At 42.3% G+C, this 22,952-nt stretch overlaps 1 protein-coding gene and 1 pseudogene across 1 annotated transcript in view; one reads left to right on the top strand and one right to left on the bottom strand.

Moving 5' to 3' along the window:
* The window catches only part of LOC126284667 (NADPH oxidase 4-like), a 189,389-nt gene that overhangs the window by 42,715 nt on the left and 123,722 nt on the right, over positions 1 to 22,952 (top strand). The window contains exon 2 of the mRNA XM_049983771.1: positions 15,694 to 15,789. Coding sequence (XP_049839728.1) covers positions 15,694 to 15,789 — 96 coding nt within the window. The remainder of the gene's footprint in view (positions 1 to 15,693; positions 15,790 to 22,952) is intronic.
* LOC126285520 (5S ribosomal RNA) lies at positions 10,759 to 10,876 on the bottom strand (annotated as a pseudogene).

Below are 22,952 nucleotides of genomic sequence, written 5' to 3' on the forward strand. Positions count from 1 at the left end.
GGGCAAACTACTGTTCTCTTCTAATTGACAGTCCTTAACCTATTGTTCTGCTAAGAGGATTAAAACCCCCTGGGGTGATTCATCTTTTTGACTGACAGCTCATGACCTCCTGAGGATAATCATTCCTTTGGCTGACAGTTCCTTAACCTACTGTTCCCCCACCTCCCCCCCTCCTCCTCCTGCTGCACCTCCTCCTCCCCCATCCCTCTGGGAACTCCCCTCACCAATACAAGCACACTTTGGATAACAGTTTAATCGACTAATTAACTAAATTGACCAAGTAATTAAATCCACCCTCTGAGAAACACCACAGCCCTCCCACTCCCCTCCCCCTCCCGGAAAAAAGACTCAGTTGATCAGCCATTTGGAGGGAAATCGATCGCAGTGTAATAATAATGGGCGTATGGCATTGCTGGCCGGGAGACCCGTCGCGGGGCGGTTCCACAAGTTCTTTAACGCCTCTACGGCGACATTCGAGTGACTGAGGATGAAATGATGATGAAAGACACGCAACACCCAGTCATCTCTAGGCAGAGAAAATCCCTGACCCCACCGGGAATCGAACCCGGGCCCCGTGCACAGAAAGCAAAAACGCTACCGCAAGTTCATGAGCCACAGACGATTGCAGTGTATATAATGTTGTTTAAAGACTTTAGACAATGTAGTTTATTTATTCACTTTAAAGAACTTGGTGGGAAATCGATTGCAGTGTGTGGAATATTGTTTAAATAATTTAATTTAGACAATGTGTGGAATATTGTTTATTTAAACAATTTATGGGATACAAGACAGTGTTTAGGATATAATTCATTTATTTAGTTAAAGAATCTGTCGGGAAAATGACTGCACTGTATGGAATACTGTTGATTTAAACAGCTTGTGGGTGACAAGGCAGTATGGAATATTTAAACAGTTGTGACGCTTTTTTATTCTAATCGTGCTTGTTTAGTTTAGTTTATATTTGCTGCCGGAGTCAGGGAAGTTAAGGCTTTTATTATACCTGTATATTTTCCTCACTTTTCGAAGTGCACTGTCGTCGAAGCACAGATGGGAACATTTGAACAACTACATATCTAAAAGTTCATGACATATTTCGAAACCAAACGTCACTTTCTGCAGAGGCTCAAATTACTAGAACCTCAGTGACAAATTATTTTGTACAAAACGAGAAACAATCCGGCCGAAGTGGCCGAGCGGTTCTAGGCGCTTCACTTTGGAACCGCGCGACTGCTACGTTCGCAGGTTCGAATCCTGCCTCGGGCATGGATGTGTGCGATGTCCTTAGGTTAGTTAGGTTTAAGTAGTTCTGAGTTCTAGGAGACTGATGACCTCAGATGTCAAGTCCCATAGTGCTCAGAGCCATTTGAGAAACATAAGGCAGTCATATTGCACTGGCAGTTGAACACTGCAAAAATAGTCTACAGATCACGAATGAAATGAAGTGCGGTATCGTAGCAACCATTTAGGGCTTCCCGTTCATGTCTCTATCGTCAGGGCACCGCAACGAAGGTCAAAACCGCCCAATACCCTAATTACAGATCATATTACTAAATACAACCGACCACAGACCACATATCAACCTCCTTTGATCTCGCGGCCTGCAAACAAAGCATCAAATGCTGGCATTCTGTTGATCGGGAAAGTGCAGACTCGCTTCCTGTACCTGTCTTTCTCAATAGGCCACTAAATGATTGTCAGTGTCAACCAACGTCCCGAAACATGCAGATGGAGGTTTGCTCCTCTCCTCAGAATACTGCATTCCTGTCACCTAATGCTGGAGACAAAGAGAAAGCAGACGCAATTTCGATATCAAAAACAGAGTGAAATAAGCCGTTTGCACCACCCTTTCAAATTAATAGTTCAACAATTTACAGGAGTCAAATAGATCGCTTAAAACACTCACTTTCACCTTATGGTGATCCTTCGTCGTAATACAACATATTTTCAACGTTTGAGTATAGCACACCAACACTAACACACCAACATTATGCAAATCAAGTAATTAAATTTCCATCACAAACAGATCGTAGCACTAAATATATCTGAGGTCTTGTGCACACAAACGTTTGAGAGCACTAACACTCTCTTCCATCACAACATTCCACTACAAATATCTGATGAAAAAAAGTCTTACCGATCACGCAAATTAGCGATCGCGAGGTGCGTGCCATTTGCTGCCAACAGCAGAGCCCCCGTCGCACGAATCAGGAGAGAGACCCACACCCGAACGCGAGCGTGCGCGCAGTAGACTTATAAGCAACGCGATTGGGTTGCCTGGGTTTTTAAAAGTACTGTAGAATTTCTAAATTGGTTGTCTCTGCTACATTCTGTTGGATGGAGCAAGGTGCGTAATACAACAGAGACAACAGGAAATACCACTGCTATGTATTGAGAAGCAATAGACGCGACACACTTAAACCACGATCCAATCTGTTGTTATATCGCTTGTCGTGGCTAGGTGTTGGAGGTCGCTATGTGTCGGAAATCTGAAGTGGCGATTGGGTTTTTAAAGCACTATAGAATCCTCAAATTGGTTCTCTCCGCTACTTTCGGAAGGAGGAAGCCCTACTGCATCATAGGAAAGTGATAACAACAAATGTAACTGCAAGACAGAGTCCACTGATACGTATTGAGAAGCGCTAAACACGACACACTAAAACCACGATCCAGTCCGTAGCAGCAGTTGTCATGACTAGATGTCGGAGGTAGCTGAAACACTGGCGCATCCCGCCCGCTCCTGTTTTGATATCCACACACAGCTCGCCCGTCCCCATGCACCCCACCAGTGCCGCATAGAAAGGTCTGTGAAAATTACTGCCGTGGCCGCAGTCGGAGTTATGGACGCATGTGTATTCCAGAGCCCACCACCCCTGGCCATGGAGGGCATCTGGGGGTTATTGGAGTGGCAGGAATTCGGATGTTATCAGTATGTCCAGTGCAAACACCCATCATTTTGAATCTTCTCTCACGCAACACACAAACGTCCGCTTCTGTCGTGCTCACCCAGCACACTGGTCACTTCGCCAGCCCTCGCTGCCGCAGGCAGTATCAGACAGGTAGGCGCATTCTTTGTACACGTCAAAGGCTGAGTTCTTCCGGTTGCCGACTCCTCGTGACCACCTTTGCAGGCAGCTGCCGTACACTCCGAGATAAGCAGTTGCAGCTTGGACGCACACAGCAGTTCTAAACTATTCCACTTCGACATAGACCCACCAGTTTAAGAAACCTACTTTACGCAATCCGAGGCAACGATGTTGTTGACTGTACACCTCGAATTTCTCATACAAAATGTAGATTCCACCAGTTTATACGGGTTATTTTCGAAGATAGAAGAAATTGGACAACACATACGTTTTCACATAGCTAAGGTATTGTTATTTGTTATGAAATTCCCGTACAGGACTATGGCATAGGCTATATTTCCTATTTAAGAAAACGCAGTTGATATCCGTTTGACCTATGGCAACGCCATCTAGCGGGCCAACCATAGCGCCATCTGGTTTCCCCCTTCAAGCTAGACAAGTTTCGTACTTTGTAGTTTTTTCGTTTGACGCTTGTTTCGTGAGATATTTGCTCCGGTACGATCAGTGGACCACCCTGTATAATATTGTGGGGAAGGCAAACCAAAGACTGCGTTTTACTGTCGGAACTCTTAGAAGATGCAACACTTCTGCTAAGCAGATTGTCTACACTACGCTTGCCCGTACACTGAAGAGCCAAGGAAACTGATACAGCTGCCTAATATCGTGTATGCCCCCGCGAGCACGCAGAAGTGCCGCAACACAACATGGCATTGAAGCGACTAATGTCTGAAGTAGTGCTGCGGGGAATTGACACCATGAATCCTGCAGCGTTGTCCATAAATTCGTGAGAGTACGAGAGGGTGGAGATCACTTCTGAACAGCACGTTGCAAGAGATGGCAGATATGCTCAATAATGTTCATGTCTAGGGAGTTTAGTGGTCAGCGGAAGTGTTTAAATTCAGAAAAGTGTTCCTGGAATCACTCTGTAGCAATTCTGGACGTGTGGGGTGTCGCATTGTCCTGTTGGAGCTGCCCAAGTCCAACGGAATGCATAATCGACATGGATGAATGCAGGTGATCAGACAGGATGCGTACGTATGTGTCACCCATCAGAGACCTATCTAGACGTATCAGGGGTCCCGTATCACTCCAACTGCACACGCCCCACACCATTACAGAGCCTCCACCCGCTTGAACAGTCTCCTGCTGACATGCAGCGTCCATGGATTCATGATGGTATCTCCATACCGATACACGTCCATCCGCTCTATACAATTTGAAACGAGACTCGGCCGACCAAGCAACATGTTCCCAATCATCAACAGTTCAATGTCGATGTTGATGGGCCCTGGTGAGATGTAAAGCTTTGTGTCGTGCAGACATCAAGAGTACCTGGGCCTTCGGCTCCGAAAGCCCATATCGATGATGTTTCGCTGGTTGGTTCGTACGCTGACACTTGTTGATGTTCAAGCATTGAAATCTGCTGCAATTTGCGGAAGGGTTGCACTTCTGTCGTGTTGAACGATTCTCTTCAGTCTTCGTTGGTCCCATTCTTGCAGAATCTTTTTCCGACCGCTGCGGTTTCGGAGATTTGATGTTTTACCGGATTCCTGATATTCACGGTACACTCGTGCACTGGTCGTATGGGAAAATCCCCACTTCATCGCTACCTCGGAGATGCTGTGCCCCATCGCTCGTGCGCCGACTATAACACCACGTTCAGACTCATTTAACTCTTGATAAGCTGCCATTGTAGCAGCAGTAACCGATCTAACAACTGCCCCAGATACTTGTTGTCTTACAGCGGCGTTGCCGACTGCAACATTGTACTCTGCCTGTTTACGTATCTCTGTATTTGAATACGAATGCCTATGCCAGTTTCCATGGCGCTTCAGTGTAGAATATTGCCGTGCGGTATGGGATCCTCACCAGATAGGATTGACGGAGGACAGTGAAAAAGTCCAAAGTACAGCTCGTTCTCTATATCGCGAACAGATAAAGTGTGTCACGCATATGATAACAGAGTTGGGGTTGCAGTCATAAAAACAAATGCGTTTCTCGTTTGGACGAGATCTTTTCACAAAATTTCAGTCACCGACTTCTAACGCGAAAATATTTTGTAGTCGCCAACGTACATGAGGAGAAATGGTCTGCGTAATAAAATAAGGGGAATCAGAGCCCACAGAGAAAAATTTAAGTGCTCATTTTTTTCCACGCGCTGTTAGAGTGGAGCGGTAGAGAAATACTGTAGTCTGAATGTGGTTCGAAGAACCCTCTGCCAGGCACTTAAGCGTAAATTGCACAGCAGTCATGAAGATGTAGAGTAGATGTATCTATACCGTTCAGACATACAAAATAGAGTAACACACGAAAACTAATAACTAACCGCAAAGCGGTTCCAGGCGCTTCAGTCCGGAACCGCGCTGCTACTACGGTCGCAGGTTCGAATCCTGCCTCGGGCATGGATGTGTGTGAGGTCCTTAGGTTAGTTAGGTTTAAGTAGTTCTAAGTCTAGGGAACTGATGTCCTCAGATGTTAAGTCCCATAGTGCTCAGAGCTATTTTTTTGCACGTAAGATGCGGTCTGAGACGTAACATTAGTTTTGTGTTATAAGTAAACTGTAAAAATTTTACTGACCCAGTTTTTGTAGGTGCTTTGTTAAGCCACAAACTAATGAGTCAGTGAGACAATTAGTACTGCTTATTTCTAACATCCTTTTTTTTATATATAGAATGGGAAGCAAATCTCAGGGCGTCGTGATTGCAGCTACAACCTGGGCTGTAGCATTTTCTGCAGCGTAATCGAAGAATTACGAAATTCGAGAAAAGAAAAGAATGTTGAAACAAAAACTTGTAAATTTAAAAAGGCTGTCCTTTTCCTGTGCCGGCCGGAGTGGCCGAGCGGCTCTAGGCGCTACAGTCTGGAACCGCGTGACCGCTGCGGTCGCAGGTTCGAATCCTGCCACGGGCATGGACGTGTGTGCTGTCCTTAGGTTAGGTAGGTTTAAGTAGTTCTAAGTTCTGGGGGACTGATGACCTTAGAAGTTAAGTCCCTTAATGCTCAGAGCCATTTTAACCTTTTCCTGCGCGTAGACATCGATAACATGAGATTTGAAATGCCGCCACTTCGTTGAAGATTTCACAGATCCCTTCTATACAACCAAAAACGCCTAGTTTGACAGTCTGCCATTTGTCATTGTGTTGCGAAGGTAGGTCATAACACCTTTTAACGTGCTCATGTGTCTTTCGTAAGAAGCTGTGGACACTGGAAATGCAAGACATAACGACATTTATTTCACACATTCAGAAAACACATATTTTAATCCATTTTTTATAATGGATTTAAGAAGATCCTGAGGATGCAGGTGTTTATCGTGACTGTTGCAAATAAACGTAAGCTCTCCTTTCAGTTTGTCATTGTAAAAGAAAGGATGTTAGCATATTTTCAACGTCACGTGTCGGGAAATTGTTTGGCCTACTATAACCTGAAAACTTTTGTTCATTTTAAAGTTTTGTGAAATCGTTTCTTGAATGTCCTTGAACCTAGTTTCCATGTTTACTATTACTGTCTCAATTATTTCGAATGCTATCCTTCTTAATTTCGGGATGGTTGCTTGTGTTTCATTAAAATTAATTTTAGATACTCCTGCTGAATTTATAAGGCTCTTTCACTACGCATTTCAGAATCAATTCCTCGTATCTTACTCTTTCAACAGCCTTAATACAGCTTTCGCTTTCGAGCTTACAGTTTCTTATATCCACACTTTTACTTTGCGAGATGTCAAACAAGAAAGTTGTAAAAGTTTGATCACCCTCTTGCTTGATGTCAAGAACTATCATCCCAACCATCAATGTTTATCACATCACTCAATGCTGCTTACAGGTCTATATAGCGAAAAATAATGGTTTGTAGAGCGCCTGAATGAAAATTGCTAGTTGTTTCACAAGGACTTGGCAGTTTAAATTCCCGTTTCCCCATAAATTCCCTTCTTTTACAGAAACGGCTAAAGATGTGTGAAATCCTGGTGGATTTGCCATAAAAATCTTTACTTGCATAATTTTTTTACAAGCAAAGAAGAGGACAGTGTTTAGATGATGCGCGTAGCAATGGATAAAGAGAGCGTTTCAAAATACTAACGGTCACCGGAAGTTTCCCCTGCCATTTCACTGCAACCGTCGCAAGTTTGCGAGAGATCGCGGGATGGAGTCCCGAATGGATCACGAAATTGTCAGTCTGCTTTTTTTAACCTTACCTTCAAAGGCCAAAAACGACAGTTCGTTCGGATCCGCGTTAAACTGTAGGCTGCCTATTGCCACTGGATAACTAGGGTAATTTGGGGACACGCAAGTCACTGAAGCGTCGTTCTATTGAAAGACTTGCACCAATCCACTGTGTCACACGACATTTTGCACCCACTCACTGTGCCACACTAAATTACTATTAATTAAAATGGGAGTGCAAGGCTTGGGTGCAGCAAGTGTCGCTAGGGAGAGGAGCGGTGCAGAGGAAGCATGTTTTGTAGCGAGTGTCTATCTCAATGTAGGTAGATAACGTCCTTTTTTTTTTTTTTTTAGAAGAAGTTGTAGGTAGTACCAGCGACGCGTTGGAGCACCATTTTAAAAATACCATTAAATTTTTTTTTAATACATAACAAAGATGTTGACAAAAGTCACGGGGTACCACCTAATCTCATGTCGGACCTCCTTACACCCAACAGTGCACAAACGTGACGTGGAATAGACTGAACAAGTCGCTGGAAGTTCCTGCCTCTATAGCCGTCCATAATTGCGAAAGTGTTGCCAGAGCAGAATTTCGTAAACGAACTGACCTATCGATTATGTCCCATAAAAGTTCGATGGGATTCATTTCGGACGATCTGGACTGCCAAATCATTCGCTTGAAATGCCCATAATGTTCTCCGAGACGATCGCGAACAACTGTGGTCCGGTGACGTGACGCAGTCATCCATAAAATTTCCATTGTTGTTTGGGAACATGAAGTCCATGAATGGCTGCAAACGGTCTCCAAATACCCAGGCATAACCATTTCCAGTTAGTCATCGGTTCAGTTTCACCAGAGGACCCAGTCCACTGCACGTAAACACAGTCACGCCGTTATGGAGCCACCACCAGCTTGCCCAGTACCTTGATGACAACCTGGTCCATGGCTTCGCGGGGTTTGCGCCATACTCGAATAATGCAATCAGCTCTTACAAACCGAAATCAGGACTCATGTGACCAGGCCACGGTTTTCCAGTCGTCTAGGGTCCAGCCGAAATGGTGATGAGCCCAGGAGAGGCGAGGCAGGTGATGTGTTGTTAACAAAGGCACTCGGGTCGGTAGACTGCTGCCGTAGCCCAATAACGCCAAATTTCGCAGCACTGTCCTAACGGATACGTTCGTTGTACGTCCCACATTGATATCTGTGGTCATTTCACACAGTGTTGTTTTCTGTTAGCTCTGACAACTCTATGCAAACGCTGCTGCTCTATGCAAACGTGTCTCTTTACTTTTTAAAGATGACATCGGTTTCGAAATGTGGTGCTACAGAAGAATACTGAAGATAAGGTGGATAGATCACGTAACTAATGAGGAGGTATTGAATAGGATTGGGGAGAAGAGACGTTTGTGGCACAACTTGACTAGAAGAAGGGATCGGTTGGTAGGACATGTTTTGAGGCATCAAGGGATCACAAATTTAGCATTGGAGGGCAGCGTGGAGGGTAAAAATCGTAGAGGGAGACCGAGAGATGAGTACACTAAGCAGATTCAGAAGGATGTAGGTTGCAGTAGGTACTGGGAGATGAAGCAGCTTGCACAGGATAGAGTAGCATGGAGAGCTGCATCAAACCAGTCTCAGGACTGAAGACAACAACATCGGAAAGATGTGCTCCCATTCGGCGTTCATACTCTAGCAGCCTGTTATGAAAACTCTGGAATGCGCGGTGTAGCAAATCTTGGGGAATGGCAGTGATTTCGTTTTCAATGTTCTCCTTCAGTTCATGGATTGTTGCAGGACGTGTACGGCACACCTTGCCTTTAAGATATCCCCACAGGAAGAAGCCGCACACACTAACATCAGTGGATCTCGCAGGCCATGCAATGTCGCCGTTACGTGAAATAACGCGTCTTCCAAACAATTGACGAACTGCTACCATCCATTGTCGAGCAGTGTGTGGCGTGGCTCCGTCCTGCTGAAACCACATGTTTTTGACGTTAAGATTAAGCTCGTACAGTCTCGGTGTAAAGAATGTTTTAGGCATTTCAACATATCGAGCGGATGTTACTGTCACTGCACTACCACCTCACCTTCAGAAAAATACGGGCCGATAACACCATGACATGATACAGCATACCATATTGTGACCTTGGCGCTATGTAGTGGTCGCTGGTGAAACTCACAAGGATTGGTCCTGTGCCCAATAACGACAATTCTGTTTGTTCACGAATCCGTTCAGGTGGAAACGGGCTTCGTCTGATATCCATAAGTTACCAAGGAAATTCGCGTCCTCGTTCATTTTAGCCAATATCTGGTTACTTAACTCCATAAGTGACGCTGGGTCTCGTTCATGTAAGTGTTGCACAATCTGCAACTTATAGGGATGGAAGTCTAATTCGTGCAGTATTCTTTGTAAGCTTCGTCGCTTAATCCCTAGTGAAGATGCATGCTGTCGAACGGAGCGGCGAGGACTTCTCTCAATTGCAGCTCTAGCAGCTGCAATGTTCTCTGGGGTACGTACCGTTGGAATGCCACCTGGAGGTTTCTTTCTCAAGGCAGACCCTGTTTCTTCAAAATTACACACCCACGTTGTAATCACATGTGCAAATGGGACACGTCCATGACGTCCAAGCTGGTAATGCTGTCGAAATGTTCCTTGCGCGGCAGTCGCACTATCACCATTTTTGTAAAATGCTCTCACAGCTACTGGACGTTCCGCACCAGTCCAATTCATGATTGCTAAATGGCAATGCGTTCACATCAATTGTGCAAGTTTTGGAACATCTGCCGGCGCTACAGTGCTGCCAACTGTAAGGTTCAAAATTTCCCGTTCCCCTGTGCCACCCTGTACCATGTGCACCCGATTTACCTCCATCTGTACATGTGCATATCGCTAGCCCATGAATTTTGTCATCCAAGTGTAAGCTGTATAATTCTATCACTGACTCGGTAGTGCATAGTTTAATGCGAACACCCACAAAAACTAAACATCATTTATCTTTCGTCATTTTAAAAATGAAAATTTGCAATAAAAATTATTTTTCATTGTAAAGTTTAGTTAGGCGCTATTGTTGGTAATGGTGGTGGTGGTAGGGAGGGGGGGGGGGAGCAGGCAGGGTCGGGGGGGGGGGGGGCGGGCAGGTGGAGGAGATCAGCTAATATCAGAACTAGCTGAGGGATAGTGGGGTTTCGGAAGGGCTGGGAACCACCGGTGTAAATCGTTGCTGAGTTCCATAACGTGCTTCTCGAACAGTGGGAGTGTTAGCACTACCTTGCAGATAGAAGTCGTTCCTAAAAGAACAGAAAGCAGCAGCAACACTCCGTCTTCTGGCCACAAGTGGCCCATCGGGACCATCCGACCGCCATGTCATCCTCAGCTGAGGATGTGGATAGGAGGGGATTGTGGTCAGCAAACCGCTCTCTTGGGCGTTATGATGGTTTTCTTTGACCGGAGCCGCTACTGTTCGGTCAAGTAACACCTCAATTGGCATCACGAGGCTGAGTGCACCAAGAAAATTGGCAACAGCTCATGGCGGCCCGGATGGTCACCCATCCAAGTGCCGGCCATGCCCGACAGCGCGTAACTTCGGTGATCTGAAGGGAACCGGTGTTTCCACTGCGGCAAGGCCGTTGCATAGAACAGGGAGGATAGATGTAAGAGTAATTTCGGGAATGTTACACATAGAGTAAATATCTCTGGAGGGAATATTCACATGCGCAGAACAGATTTTGTGTTGTTAATATACATTGCCGACCTATTCACTTGTTTTCGGGACGTCGTGTGTTTGTCCGTATAGCGCCATGTGTATTTAGAATGTCACTACATCCCTAGTACAGACGGATTCTTTTCGAACGTATCGTGGATTATTTATATATGTTGCGCAGACATTTTAACAGTATCCATTCGATACCGGGAATAAACCAGCTACGTAACTTTTAAGGGAAAGTGATATTACATCCTGCTTCTTTGCGATAGGTGTCACAATTGAGATGCACTCGATTTTTGGTAGTTTTCGGTATGATACGGCACTTTATAGTATTACAGAGCCTGACGTACATTTTTGCAGTGATAGTCTTGCAAAACGACTTGACAGTACGCTAGCACTTTTGCAAGTGTCCGAAAAACACCGAATTTGCCACAAATTAGCGATTATATCCCTGCTAATTCGTCCTTTTTTTCGCTATTTCTGCGTATTTATTTTCTCGTTTTTGCGACCTAAAGCACAACTTTCCTTACTGGTGACACTTTTAAGTATTTATTTAACGCATTTTACGTACTTGCTCCCAGTTTATTAAATAAATAGTAGACTCAGTAATCTATATACATAATCGACAAGTCACTGATAAATGCATGGAGGATAGTATTTGCTGAAACAACTAACCATTCCCTTTCCTGTTCCACTAGCAAATTTACGAAAGGAAGCGATTGTTTGTAAGCTTTTGTACGAGCCGTAATATCTATTATATAGTCATAAAATCGTAGAAAAATAGGTCTACAGAATCAAGCCTTAATTATAATGCGTCTCGAAATTATTAAATATATACAGTGTCTCTTACTAATATGATAACTATAATTAGAGCTACATGGTATGTACCCATGAAAAGATACTATCCCTCCTTTCACATATTTTTCTTTGCATCCGTAGCAACAATAGTAATTCACCATCGCTATTACACTATCAACAAACGGTGAAACACAAAAAAACTCTTTATATTATAAACTTCAAACGCTGCAGAAAGCACACACGCACAGCGAAATCCCGAAAACATGTGACAATCCAGGCTTAATGTTGACAACATGCGCAGAACGCAATGCTCACTCCAGAGAGATTTATTCTATGGTGTTACAGGGTCTTACTACTTACTATTTATACTAAGATCTGGTGGATAACGCAAGGCTATTATTGGACGGTACTGTTGTCTATAGATGTTTGTAAAGCCAGAAGACTAGCGATATTCACGAAGCCATGGAGGGGATAGATGACTGGAGAGGGACTGGCAGTTAGTCCTGAACGCCAGTAAATGTAATAAACTGCACATAAATATGTGAAAATATCGACTAATGTTAGATTACACTATCGGTGGCAAATTAATGGAAACAGAAACTACCGTAACACACCTAGCAGTAATCATGTGGAGTGATCTAAAACGGATTGACCACATAAAATAAAGTCTGGAAAAAGCTGCTTCCCAGTTGAGACTCACAGGGAGAATCTTAAAGAAATGTAACCATCCTCGATAGAAGTGGCTGTCAAAACACTTGTTGGAGCTATTCTTAAGTATTGTTCATCAGTCTTACACTCTTACCAAATTGAATTAGTGGATGAGAGAGGGGGAGAGGGGGGTGGCGGAGAAAGGTAGGGAGGAAAAAAAAAAAGACAGAGAGATAGAGAAGCGACGAAAAGTAACGTGTTTTCGTCACGGCATCATTTACTTAAGAACGTTACACAGATGTTCAACAAACTCTAGTGGTAGCATTTGACATGGTGTCCCACTGCACATTGTTGATGAACATCCGAGCATGCACTTTGGCTCTCACGTATGTGAATGGCTCAAAAACGTTTTCAGTAATAGAATCCAATACGTGCTCCTCGATGGCTAGTATGCATCAGAGACAAGGGTATCGAGGTGCAGCTTGACAGTGTCACTTCGATTTAATACCTAGGCGTAACATTGCAAAGCGATATGAAATGAAATGAGCACGTCAGTTTGATAGTAAGGAAGGCGAATGTTCGACTTCGTCTTATTGGAAGGGTATTGGGAAAGAGCAGCTCATTCATAAAGGAGACGGCGTATTCAACGTCAGTGTGACTCATTCTTGTGTACTTTTAGAGTGCTGGGGATCCCCACCAGGTCGGATTAAGGGCAGACATCGAAGCAATTCAGAGGCAGGATGTTGGATTTGTTACTGGTAGGTTCGATCAGCACGCAGTTATTATGGAGATACTTAATGAACTCAAATGAGAATCCTTGAATAGACGAAGATGCTCTTTCCGCAAGGCACTATTCTGCAAATTTAGAGAATCAGCATTTGAGGCCGACTACAGAACGATTCTACTGTCACTAACGCACATTTCGCGTAAGTGCCATGATGATAAGATGCGAGATATTAGGGGTTGTACGAAGTCTTTTAGATAGTCGCTTTCCCCTAGCTTTGTTTGCAAGTGGAACAGGAGAAGAAATGACTAGAAGTGGTACAAGGTGCCCTCGGCAATGCACCGTATATTGGTTTGTGGAGTAGGCTACTCACGTTCCTGACAGGAATGACGTTATCTTCGCTGTCCAAATGTTAGTCACTCACTTCACTTTCTGGAAAAAAATTAGGTCCACATCTGAAACGCCAGTACCATTTTCCAATAACCGTTTCAATTCGTGAAGTTGTATCTTGTGCACTCGGTGTAACCAGAAAAACAGCTAACTAAACGGAAGGGAAGGGTCTCTCATACACACAACATGTTTCTTCCAGCGTCTACAATCAACTGGCGAACAAAGTGGAGTTATGAATCAAGTAGTGGCCTCTAAGAACTTCAGCTGAAAGCTACAATGGCTTACCAATTAGTAGTGTACTACTGCGGATATTTTTAAAACGAAATCCCCGAGTGTCTGAGAAACCCAGTCCATCCGTTGTCCAGTTGCAAATTACGGTATACGATGAATGAAAACATATAGAGGCCACGAAATGGAATTTATTTTACGGCCATGACAAAATCGAGACAAAGCGTAATAGATTTCCAGTTATATTATAAGTTATTTAAATAATAGTTCTGTGAACGCCGAAGTGACATGAAAACTAGTAATTACTAACATACATGTTACCAATATTTTCTTTAAAAGCTAAAACTTTCCCTTTATGGACTACGTTATTAACTTAAATTATTTCTTCGCTGTAACACTGGTATCTCCTAGGTATGGATACGATAATATTGCTATAGCTGTAAATGCACTAAAATTAAATCCCTGTAACTATGTTAAAAAAACTACTAATTTAGTTAATGTCAGTAGCACTTACATAATAAAACAGTATTTGAGGTGCAACAATTGCCAGTGTCAACATTCCTCGTACATCTTTTTCTATCTACATGAAAAATACGACACACGGATAGTCCAAAGAATGGTATTTAAGTCATCGATATTAAGCAGTAACTGCTATGCATAATAACCTTGATAGTTTCCATATACGGTAAGGGATGTTACACATGATATCCTGTTACTAATAGAACTAATATGTTCTCTCCGTGTCAGCTTAGAGACAATTTGAAATCCAAAAGGCTCAACTGAATTACTGTATGTACCTTTCGATGTTTTTGTTGTGGCCTTAAGTGAAACTTTATATCAGTGCACACTCCACTGCAGAGTGAAAATCTCATTCTGGATGCTTTCATTTGTTCAACTTTTTTCGGTGTTGAACACACACACTGCCAAAAATATTCCTTCTAAAATCATTCCACAATATCAATACGTCTGCTGCAATCTGCCAACTACTAGTTTTGTCAAGATGAAAAACTTGTAATGTCTCTTTGGGAATAGCTCTGGCCTACTCATCGGGGATTATCACTACTGATCTGCAGCCCGAACAAGTGATAACCTGATTTCTATGACCTATAATTACATAGTACTCCTGGCTGCTTTCTCAGATCATTGTCCTCAGCCGGAGACAGAGCTACACTCACATAGACACATCACTCATACACTGTAGATACTTCTAAAAGGGTTGTTGACTCGTTCATATGTTTATGCCATAAAATATTTGTGATAAGTGCTAACAAAGCAGGTTAAATAACAATCTAATTTTAAGTACAGAACAGTAGACTGTACAAGACGTTTAAGATAAAAAGTAATATTCATTATGAGTCATCAACTTTGACAAGTGATGTAAGAAACATATGACAAACGTTGTAAACAGCATGGTGACTGTAATGTGATATCAGTGTAGAGTTATTCAAACACGATAAGGTACAAATTAGTCTGTCAGCATAACCATTTTTTAGCTAAACATTTGTCTCTTCATCAACTCACAACCAAACTGTCACCCTCCACCCTAACCTAGATCTCGGGTTTAAGCTACAGATCAGTAAGTCACCACAAACTGTGAATATGCTCACAATAATGTGTCGTCACAGCAGCCATTAACTTTACATCACTGTGCAAAGCATCGACTCGTATCAAATATTCCTCTTGACCCAAAATTTGAATGCTTATTGTAACATATTTGTTCTTTGGCTTCTTTACTCTTTTTTTTCCCATCACACTTGTCTACATGGACATCTTTTCGTTAGGTAGTACTGTCATGTTTTGTTCCCTGTTACAATCCTCTTGCTGACAAAAAGTCTTGTGGCTCAGAAGCTGAGTGATAGTGATATTTCACCATAATTAAGTGCATTATTATTTTCATGTCCTTTATAGTGTATAAGTCAACATATCAGTTTTCTACAGTAATAAAATAATGTTCCAGGTGTTCTGGCTTTCTGCAAGTGCTACAATCTTCTGGAAGACCTACTCACAATATAAAAACAAACCACAACATATATATCTTCGGAGCATTTTAGGGGTAAGTTAATGCTGTTCATAGGGAAATACTAGAAACTTAAATTTAAAACTGGAATCCTTCTTCAAATACACTCAACCACATTCTCCCAGAACTGGAAGCTGAATGGTTGCCTTGGATGAGATGATTGTGGAAGTTATTGAGGGGAATGGGAGGGGGGGCCCAGAGCAAGGGGAAGGTGAGAGATTATGATAGGCAAGGACAGCCATTAAAGAGCATAGGAATATGACACCTACACCCTCACTACCTTTGGGAATCAGGATTCTTTATTTATAATAATATACCGTCAAATCACTAACGTATTTTACTGCTTCACAAACACCAGATTCCTTACACCACACATTAACAACTTCATCTAGATCCATCTCACAATATCCACGGCTCCTGAGTACAAAAGGTCTTGTACAATAAAACTAAGATGTGCCGATGTCTTTATTAAAAACTTCAGCCACATTAAAAATGTGTGGTAAGTAATAACATCACGCTTACTAAAACTTTCAAGGTTACCAATACTCTCAATACCTCCGCCGCGAACAATAGCCACAATAAGACATCCAGCACTGTGACTAAATTTATCATTCTTGACAAGAGAGAGAAACTCAGATTACCACCTGAAAACACACCAGGACAATCAAGAATAGCGTGGGCAGCAATGTCCTTCACCTTCACTTTATTTTTGTCCTTTGGTCCAGCAGTCATTTCAGTATTGTCAATTGGCCTTATAGTCATGCAGTAATAATTATCTGTGTTTTCTATAAACCACGGTTTATCTTTTGTGAACACTCTTAGATCTCATTTTATTAAGAAAGAATAAACATAGACAGTCAGATTTTTTTTACAAAGATAAGTGTGAGTCTGAAAGCTATAGGCCTTAGCCAGAAATAGATGATACGTTGTGATTACTCAAAAATGCCACGGCGTGTTTAAGTAACCTGTTCTATATACCATTTAACACTTCTGAGTATATAATTTTGAGGTTGTGCACTATTGTTGCCACATTGTTTCACTAGCATGAATAAACTGCTGGTTACTACAAAAGTGATATTTCTGGGCTCTTCTTGCATGGGCTGTTGTTTTGGGAGCCTCAGACAGCCCTAGGAATATTTTTTTTGATCTATCTACCCCATTTGGAGATACTTATAGTTAACTTCCCGTATTTATCACTGATATACTTTCTTTGGAACTAATCTCTGATTTATTTGTCTGGTGCTGGAGGTGGCTCTTGATGCTACACCTAACAGCACACTATCCTCTTCCTGTCACGTCCCTCTGCTTACTCCTATAGGTAGCAGTAGCAGTTTTGACAGTCATCCCTACCCTGCTATTCCTCCTCGTTTTTGCCCTGTGTATACACTGGACATCTCTCCTATGGCTCATAAAGCGAATTTTCTCTGGTGTTTCTGTAGATATTTGCAATTTGAGTTTTGTAATGTGTAGATACCCCCCCCCCCCCCCTCTTGAACCATGGACCTTGCCGTTGGTGGGGAGGCTTGTGTGCCTCAGTGATGCACTTAGCAGTACCATAGGTTCAACCACAACGGAGGGGTATCTGTTGAGAGGCCAATCAAATGTGTGGTTCCTGAAGAGGGGTAGCTGCCTTTTCAGTAATTGCAGGGGCAACAGTCTGGATAATTGACTGATCTGGCCTTGTAACACTAACCAAAACATCCTTGCTGTGCTGGTACTGCAAACGGTTGAAAACAAGGGGAAACTACAGCTGTAATTTCTCCCGAGGGCATGCAGCTTAACTGTATGGTTAAATGATATTGGCGTCCTCTTGGGTAAAATATTCCAGAGGTAAAATAGTCCCCCATTCGGATATCCGGGTGGGGACTACTTAAGAGGACGTCATTATCAGGAGAAAGAAAACTGGCGTTCTATGGATCGGAGTGTGGAATGTCAGATCTCTTAATCGGGCAGGTAGGCTAGCAAATTTAAAAAGGGAAATGGATAGGTTAAAGTTAGATATAGTGGGAATTAGTGAAGTTCAGTGGCGGGAGGAACAAGACTTTTGGTCAGGTAAATACAGGGTTATAAATACAAAATCAAATAGGGGTAATGCAGGAGTTGGTTTAATAATCAATAAAAAAAATAGGAGTGCGGGTAAGCTACTACAAACAGCACAGTGAACGCATTATTGTGGCCAAGATAGACACGAAGCCCACACCTACTACAGTAGTACAAGTTTATATGCCAACTAGCTCTGCCGATGATGAAGAAATTGAAGAAATGTATGATGAAACAAAAGATATTATTCAGGTAGTGAAGGGAGATGAAAATGTAATAGTCATGGGTGACTGGAATTCGGTAGTAGGAAAAGGGAGAGAAGGAAATGTAGTAGGTGACTATGGATTGGGGGTAAGAAATGAAAGAGGAAGCTGCCTGGTAGAATTTTGAACAGAGCACAACTTAATCTTCACTTGGTTCAAGATTCATAAAAAAATGGTTGTATACATGGAAGAATCCTGGAGATTCTGACAAGTTTCTGATAGATTATATAATGGTAAGACAGAGATTTAGGAACCAGGTCTTAAATTGTAAGACATTTCCAGGGGCAGATGTGGACTATGACCACAATCTATTAGGTATGGGCTATAGATTAAAACTGAAGAAACTGCAAAAAGGTGGGAATTTAAGGAGATGGGACCGGGATAAACTGACTAAACCAGATGGTGTACAGAGTTTCAGGGAGAGCATACGGGAACAATTGACAGGAATGTGGGAAAGAAATACAGTAGAAGAAGAATGGGTAGCTTTGAGGAATGAAGTAGTGAAGGCAGCAGAGGATCAAGTAGGTTAAAAGATGGGGGCTAGTAGAAATCCTTGGGTAACAGAAGAAATATTGAATTTAATTGGTGACAGGGGAAAATATAAAAACGCAGTAAATGAAGCAGCAAAAAGAAATACAAACGTCTAAAAAAAGAGATCGACAGGAAGTGCAAAATGGCTAAGCAGACATGGCTAGAGTACAAGTGTAAGAATGTAGAGGCTGATCTCTCTGGGGGTAAGATAGATACAGCCTACAGGAAAATTAAAGAGACCTTTGGAGAAAAGAGAACCACTTGTATGAATATCAAGGGCTCAGATGGAAACCCAGTTCCAAGCAAAGAAGGGAAAGCAGAAACGTGGAAGCAGTATATAGAGGGTCTATACAAGGGTGATGTACTTGAGGACAATATTATGGAAATGGAAGAGGATGTAGATGAAGATGAAATGAGAGATATGATTCTGCATGAAGAGTTTTACAGATCACTAAAAGACCTGAGTCGAAACAAGGCCCCGGGAGTAGACAACATTCCATTAGAACTACTGACGGCCTTAGGAGAGCCAGTCCTGACAAAACTCTACCATATGGTGAGCAAGATGTATGAGACAGGTGAAATACCCTCAGACTTCAAGAAGAATGTAATAATTCCAATCCCAAAGAAAGCAGATGTTGACAGATGTGAAAATTACCGAACTATCAGTTTAATAAGTCACTGCTGCAAAATACTAACATGAATTCTTAACAGACTAATGGAAAAACTAGTAGAAGCTGACCTCGGGGAAGATCAGTTTGAATTCCGCAAAAATATTGGAACACGTGCGGCAATACTGACCCTATGACTTATCTTAGAAGCTAGATTAAGCAAAGGCAAACCTATGTTTCTAGCATTTATAGACTTAGAGAAAGCTTTTGACAATGTTGACTGCAATACTCTCTTTCAAATTCTGATGGTGGCAGGGGGAAAATACAGGGAGGGAAAGGCTATTTACAATTTGTACAGAAACCAGATGTCAGTTATAAGAGTTGAGTGATATGAAAGAGAAGCAATGGTTGGGAAGGGAGTGAGACAGGGTTGTAATCTCTCGACGATGTTATTCAATCTGCATATTGAGCAAGCAGTGAAGGAAACAAAAGAAAAATTCGGATTAGGAATTGAAATCCATGGAGAAGAAATAAAAAGATTGAGGTTCGCCGATGACATTGTAATTCTGTCAGAGACAGCAAAGGGCTTGGAAGAGCAGTTGAACGGAATGGATAGTGTCTTGAAGGGAGGATATAAGATGAACATCAACAAAAGTGAAACAAGGGTAGTGGAATGTAGTCGAATTAAGTCAGGTGATGCTGAGGGAATTAGATTAGGAAATGAGACACTTAAAATAGTAAAGGAGTTTTGCTGTTTGGGGAGCAAAATAACTGATGATGGTCGAAGTAGAGAGGATATAAAATGTAGACTGGCAATGGCAAGGAAAGCGTTTCTGAAGAAGAGAAATTTGTTAACATCGAGTATAGATTTAAGTGTCAGGAAGTCGTTTCTGAAAGTATTTGTATGGAGTGTAGCTATGTATGGAAGTGAAACATGGATGATAAATAGTTTATACAAGAAGAGAATAGAAGCTTTCGAAAGGTGGTGCTACAGAAGAATGCTGAAGATTAGATGGGTAGATCACATAACTAATGAGGACGTATTGAATAGAATTGGAGAGAAGATAAGTTTGTGGCACAACTTGACTAGAAGAAAGGATTGGTTGGTAGGACATGATCTGAGGCATCAAGGGATCACCAATTTAGTATTGGAGGGCAGCGTGGAGGGTAAAAATCATAGAGGGAGACCAAGAGATGAATACACCAAGCAGATTCAGAAGGATGTAGGTTGCAGTAGGTACTGGGAGATGAAGAAGCTTGCACAGGATAGAGTAGCATGGAGAGCTGCATCAAACCAGTCTCAGGACTGAAGACCACAACAACAACAACGTGTAGCTGCGTTAGCCCAAACAAATATTAGTCATCACATCTTTCGAGTGATGCCTTGTGTCAATGGAAAGTGCTACTTTGTTTCCTGTTGCAAACAAAATATTTATATAATTTTGTGCATGTTTTTCTTTTTAAGAGGTTCAAATTTTTGTAAGAGTGATTTCATTTAGTCTGTATCACAATAATTACTCACAGAACAGCCATCAGTGTCCATTGGTGACACATCAGGAGGGTAGCAAGTTGCATATCTGGGATTCTGTCTGCTTTTTAGTTTACTTCCTCAGTTAGTCTTGTTAGGATGGATAGTATGTGTGCACGCTGTGTGCAGATGCAGGAGAAGCTGGCTGAAGTTTATGAATGGCTGAATGCGATTTGGCTATGGTCTGTTACCTTCAGGATGTTGCCTCGGGGTGTGGCGTTGGCAGAGATTCTGGTAGTCACATGGGAAACTTCAGTGTTGCCTGTTTGCCCATGTGTTCTGCTTCTGAGGCACCTCATAGTGAACTTGATGTATTGGATCTGCCCATACAGCTGGGTGAGTGGCAGGTGGTAATAGGATTGCATTGCTCAAGGCAGAGGGCCAACGTGGAGAATGCCCACGTAACCTCATTCATTCACCCTGAGAGTTGACAGCTGGCCACTCCTTCAGCAGGATCTGAGTAGGCCCACATGTGGGGGCTTATTAGTTATTGGGAGCTCCAACATAGGAGTGTTATGGAGCCCCTTAGGCAGATAGCATTCAGGGCTGGAAAGAAAGCTAATATGCACTCGCCATGTCTCCCAGAGGGCCTCATCCATAATGTGGAGGCAGCCTTGCCTGTGGCTACCAAGCATGTAGAGTGCGTTCATCTGCAAGTTACAGCTCAAGTTGGCACCAACAATATCTGTCCAATGACTTTTGAGGCCATCCTCATTTCATACAGGTGGCTGGTGGAGGTTGTGAAGACTGCTGGCCTCACGCACAGGGCTCAAGCAGAGCTCGCAATTTGCAACATTGTTCCCAGAGTTGATCGGCATCCTTTTGTTAGGAGCTGAGTAGACGGTATCAGCCAAAGGCTTTGTCGATCCTGTGACAGTCTTGGCTGCAGAGTAGGACTCCCCTTGATATGTTAGGGGTGCACTACATAAAGGAAGCAGCTGTTTGTGGAACAGAGTACTTGTGGAGTGCGCAAAAGGTTGTTTTAGGCTAGACAGTAGTTTGAGGGGCTTCAATGAACACTCTGCTGTGGTAAACTTAGGATATAATTTTATAGAAAGAACACAATGCTTTTAGGAACAGTGATCTTCTTCCTTTAATACCTAAAAACATGATGCATAGCAACAAAGACTTCATAGAGTAAAAGCTTGAAAAAAAAGAAGCTCTTAGGAACAAAGAATTTCACACAGCACAAAACCTAGCACCACCATAGGAGAGGACGAAAAAAACAGTTCTGATTTATTTACTTCCCCCTAAATCAGACTCTAGTGCACAGAATAATTTTTAAATAAAAAATAAGAGGTGAAAACACATTAGTTATGAAGTCTTATCTTAGTACACATTTCTTTAAACTTTTTTGATTTTAAAGCCTTTGTAAACATGTTACCAAGTTGATTTTCAGAACACATATATTCCACATCGATATTCCCATTTTGACAGAGCTCCCGCACGAAATAATATTGTAATTTGATGTGCTTAAAGTGTATGTGGTACTTAAGATTTTTCACTAATTTAATGGCACTTCCATTGTCAATGAATGATATGGAAATGTTTCTTTTTCCACTGATGTCCAACAGCAGCCTGTTAAGCCATACTAATTCCTTGGCTCTATCACTTGCAGCAATGAACTCCACTTCAGTGGTGGATAGTGGAACTGATTTCTGCAGTTGAGATGCCCATGACACAGCCATGTCACCAATCATGGAAGCAAAACCATTTGTTGATTGTCCTGTTTTAGTGTTGCCAGCAAAGTCAACATCAGCATAGGCATGACGTTTCCTGCCAGATGAATTATAGAAGGGACCTATGTCTGAAGTACCACAAAGATATTGGAAAATGTGTTTTGCAGCATTCAGATTAGAAGAAATGGGTTTATCCATAGACGGGACAACTTTTGAAGCAGCATAAGTGAGCTCTGAATGAGTAAAACATGCCTGGTATAATAGTGATCTCACAGCTGAACAATAAGGAACAATGCTATATTTGTTGTCAAATTGTTATCACAGGGAGTTTTTAATAGTTCTGAATCAGCTATGTTAAAATGCTGTATACTCTTCCCTGTGTATACCTGCTGTGAAATAAACAAGTCAGACTCTCGTTGCTCTATTTGCAAGCTTAAACATGAATCTAAAGTTCAAATTGTTATTTTGAATTCTGACTTTAACGTATCTAAAAGTGAATTCACTGCACTTTGAGTTGTGCCTGCAGTAAGTCCATCATTGACATAAATAG

This window comes from Schistocerca gregaria, chromosome 8, assembly GCF_023897955.1.
Source record: "Schistocerca gregaria isolate iqSchGreg1 chromosome 8, iqSchGreg1.2, whole genome shotgun sequence".
NCBI lineage: Eukaryota > Metazoa > Arthropoda > Insecta > Orthoptera > Acrididae > Schistocerca > Schistocerca gregaria.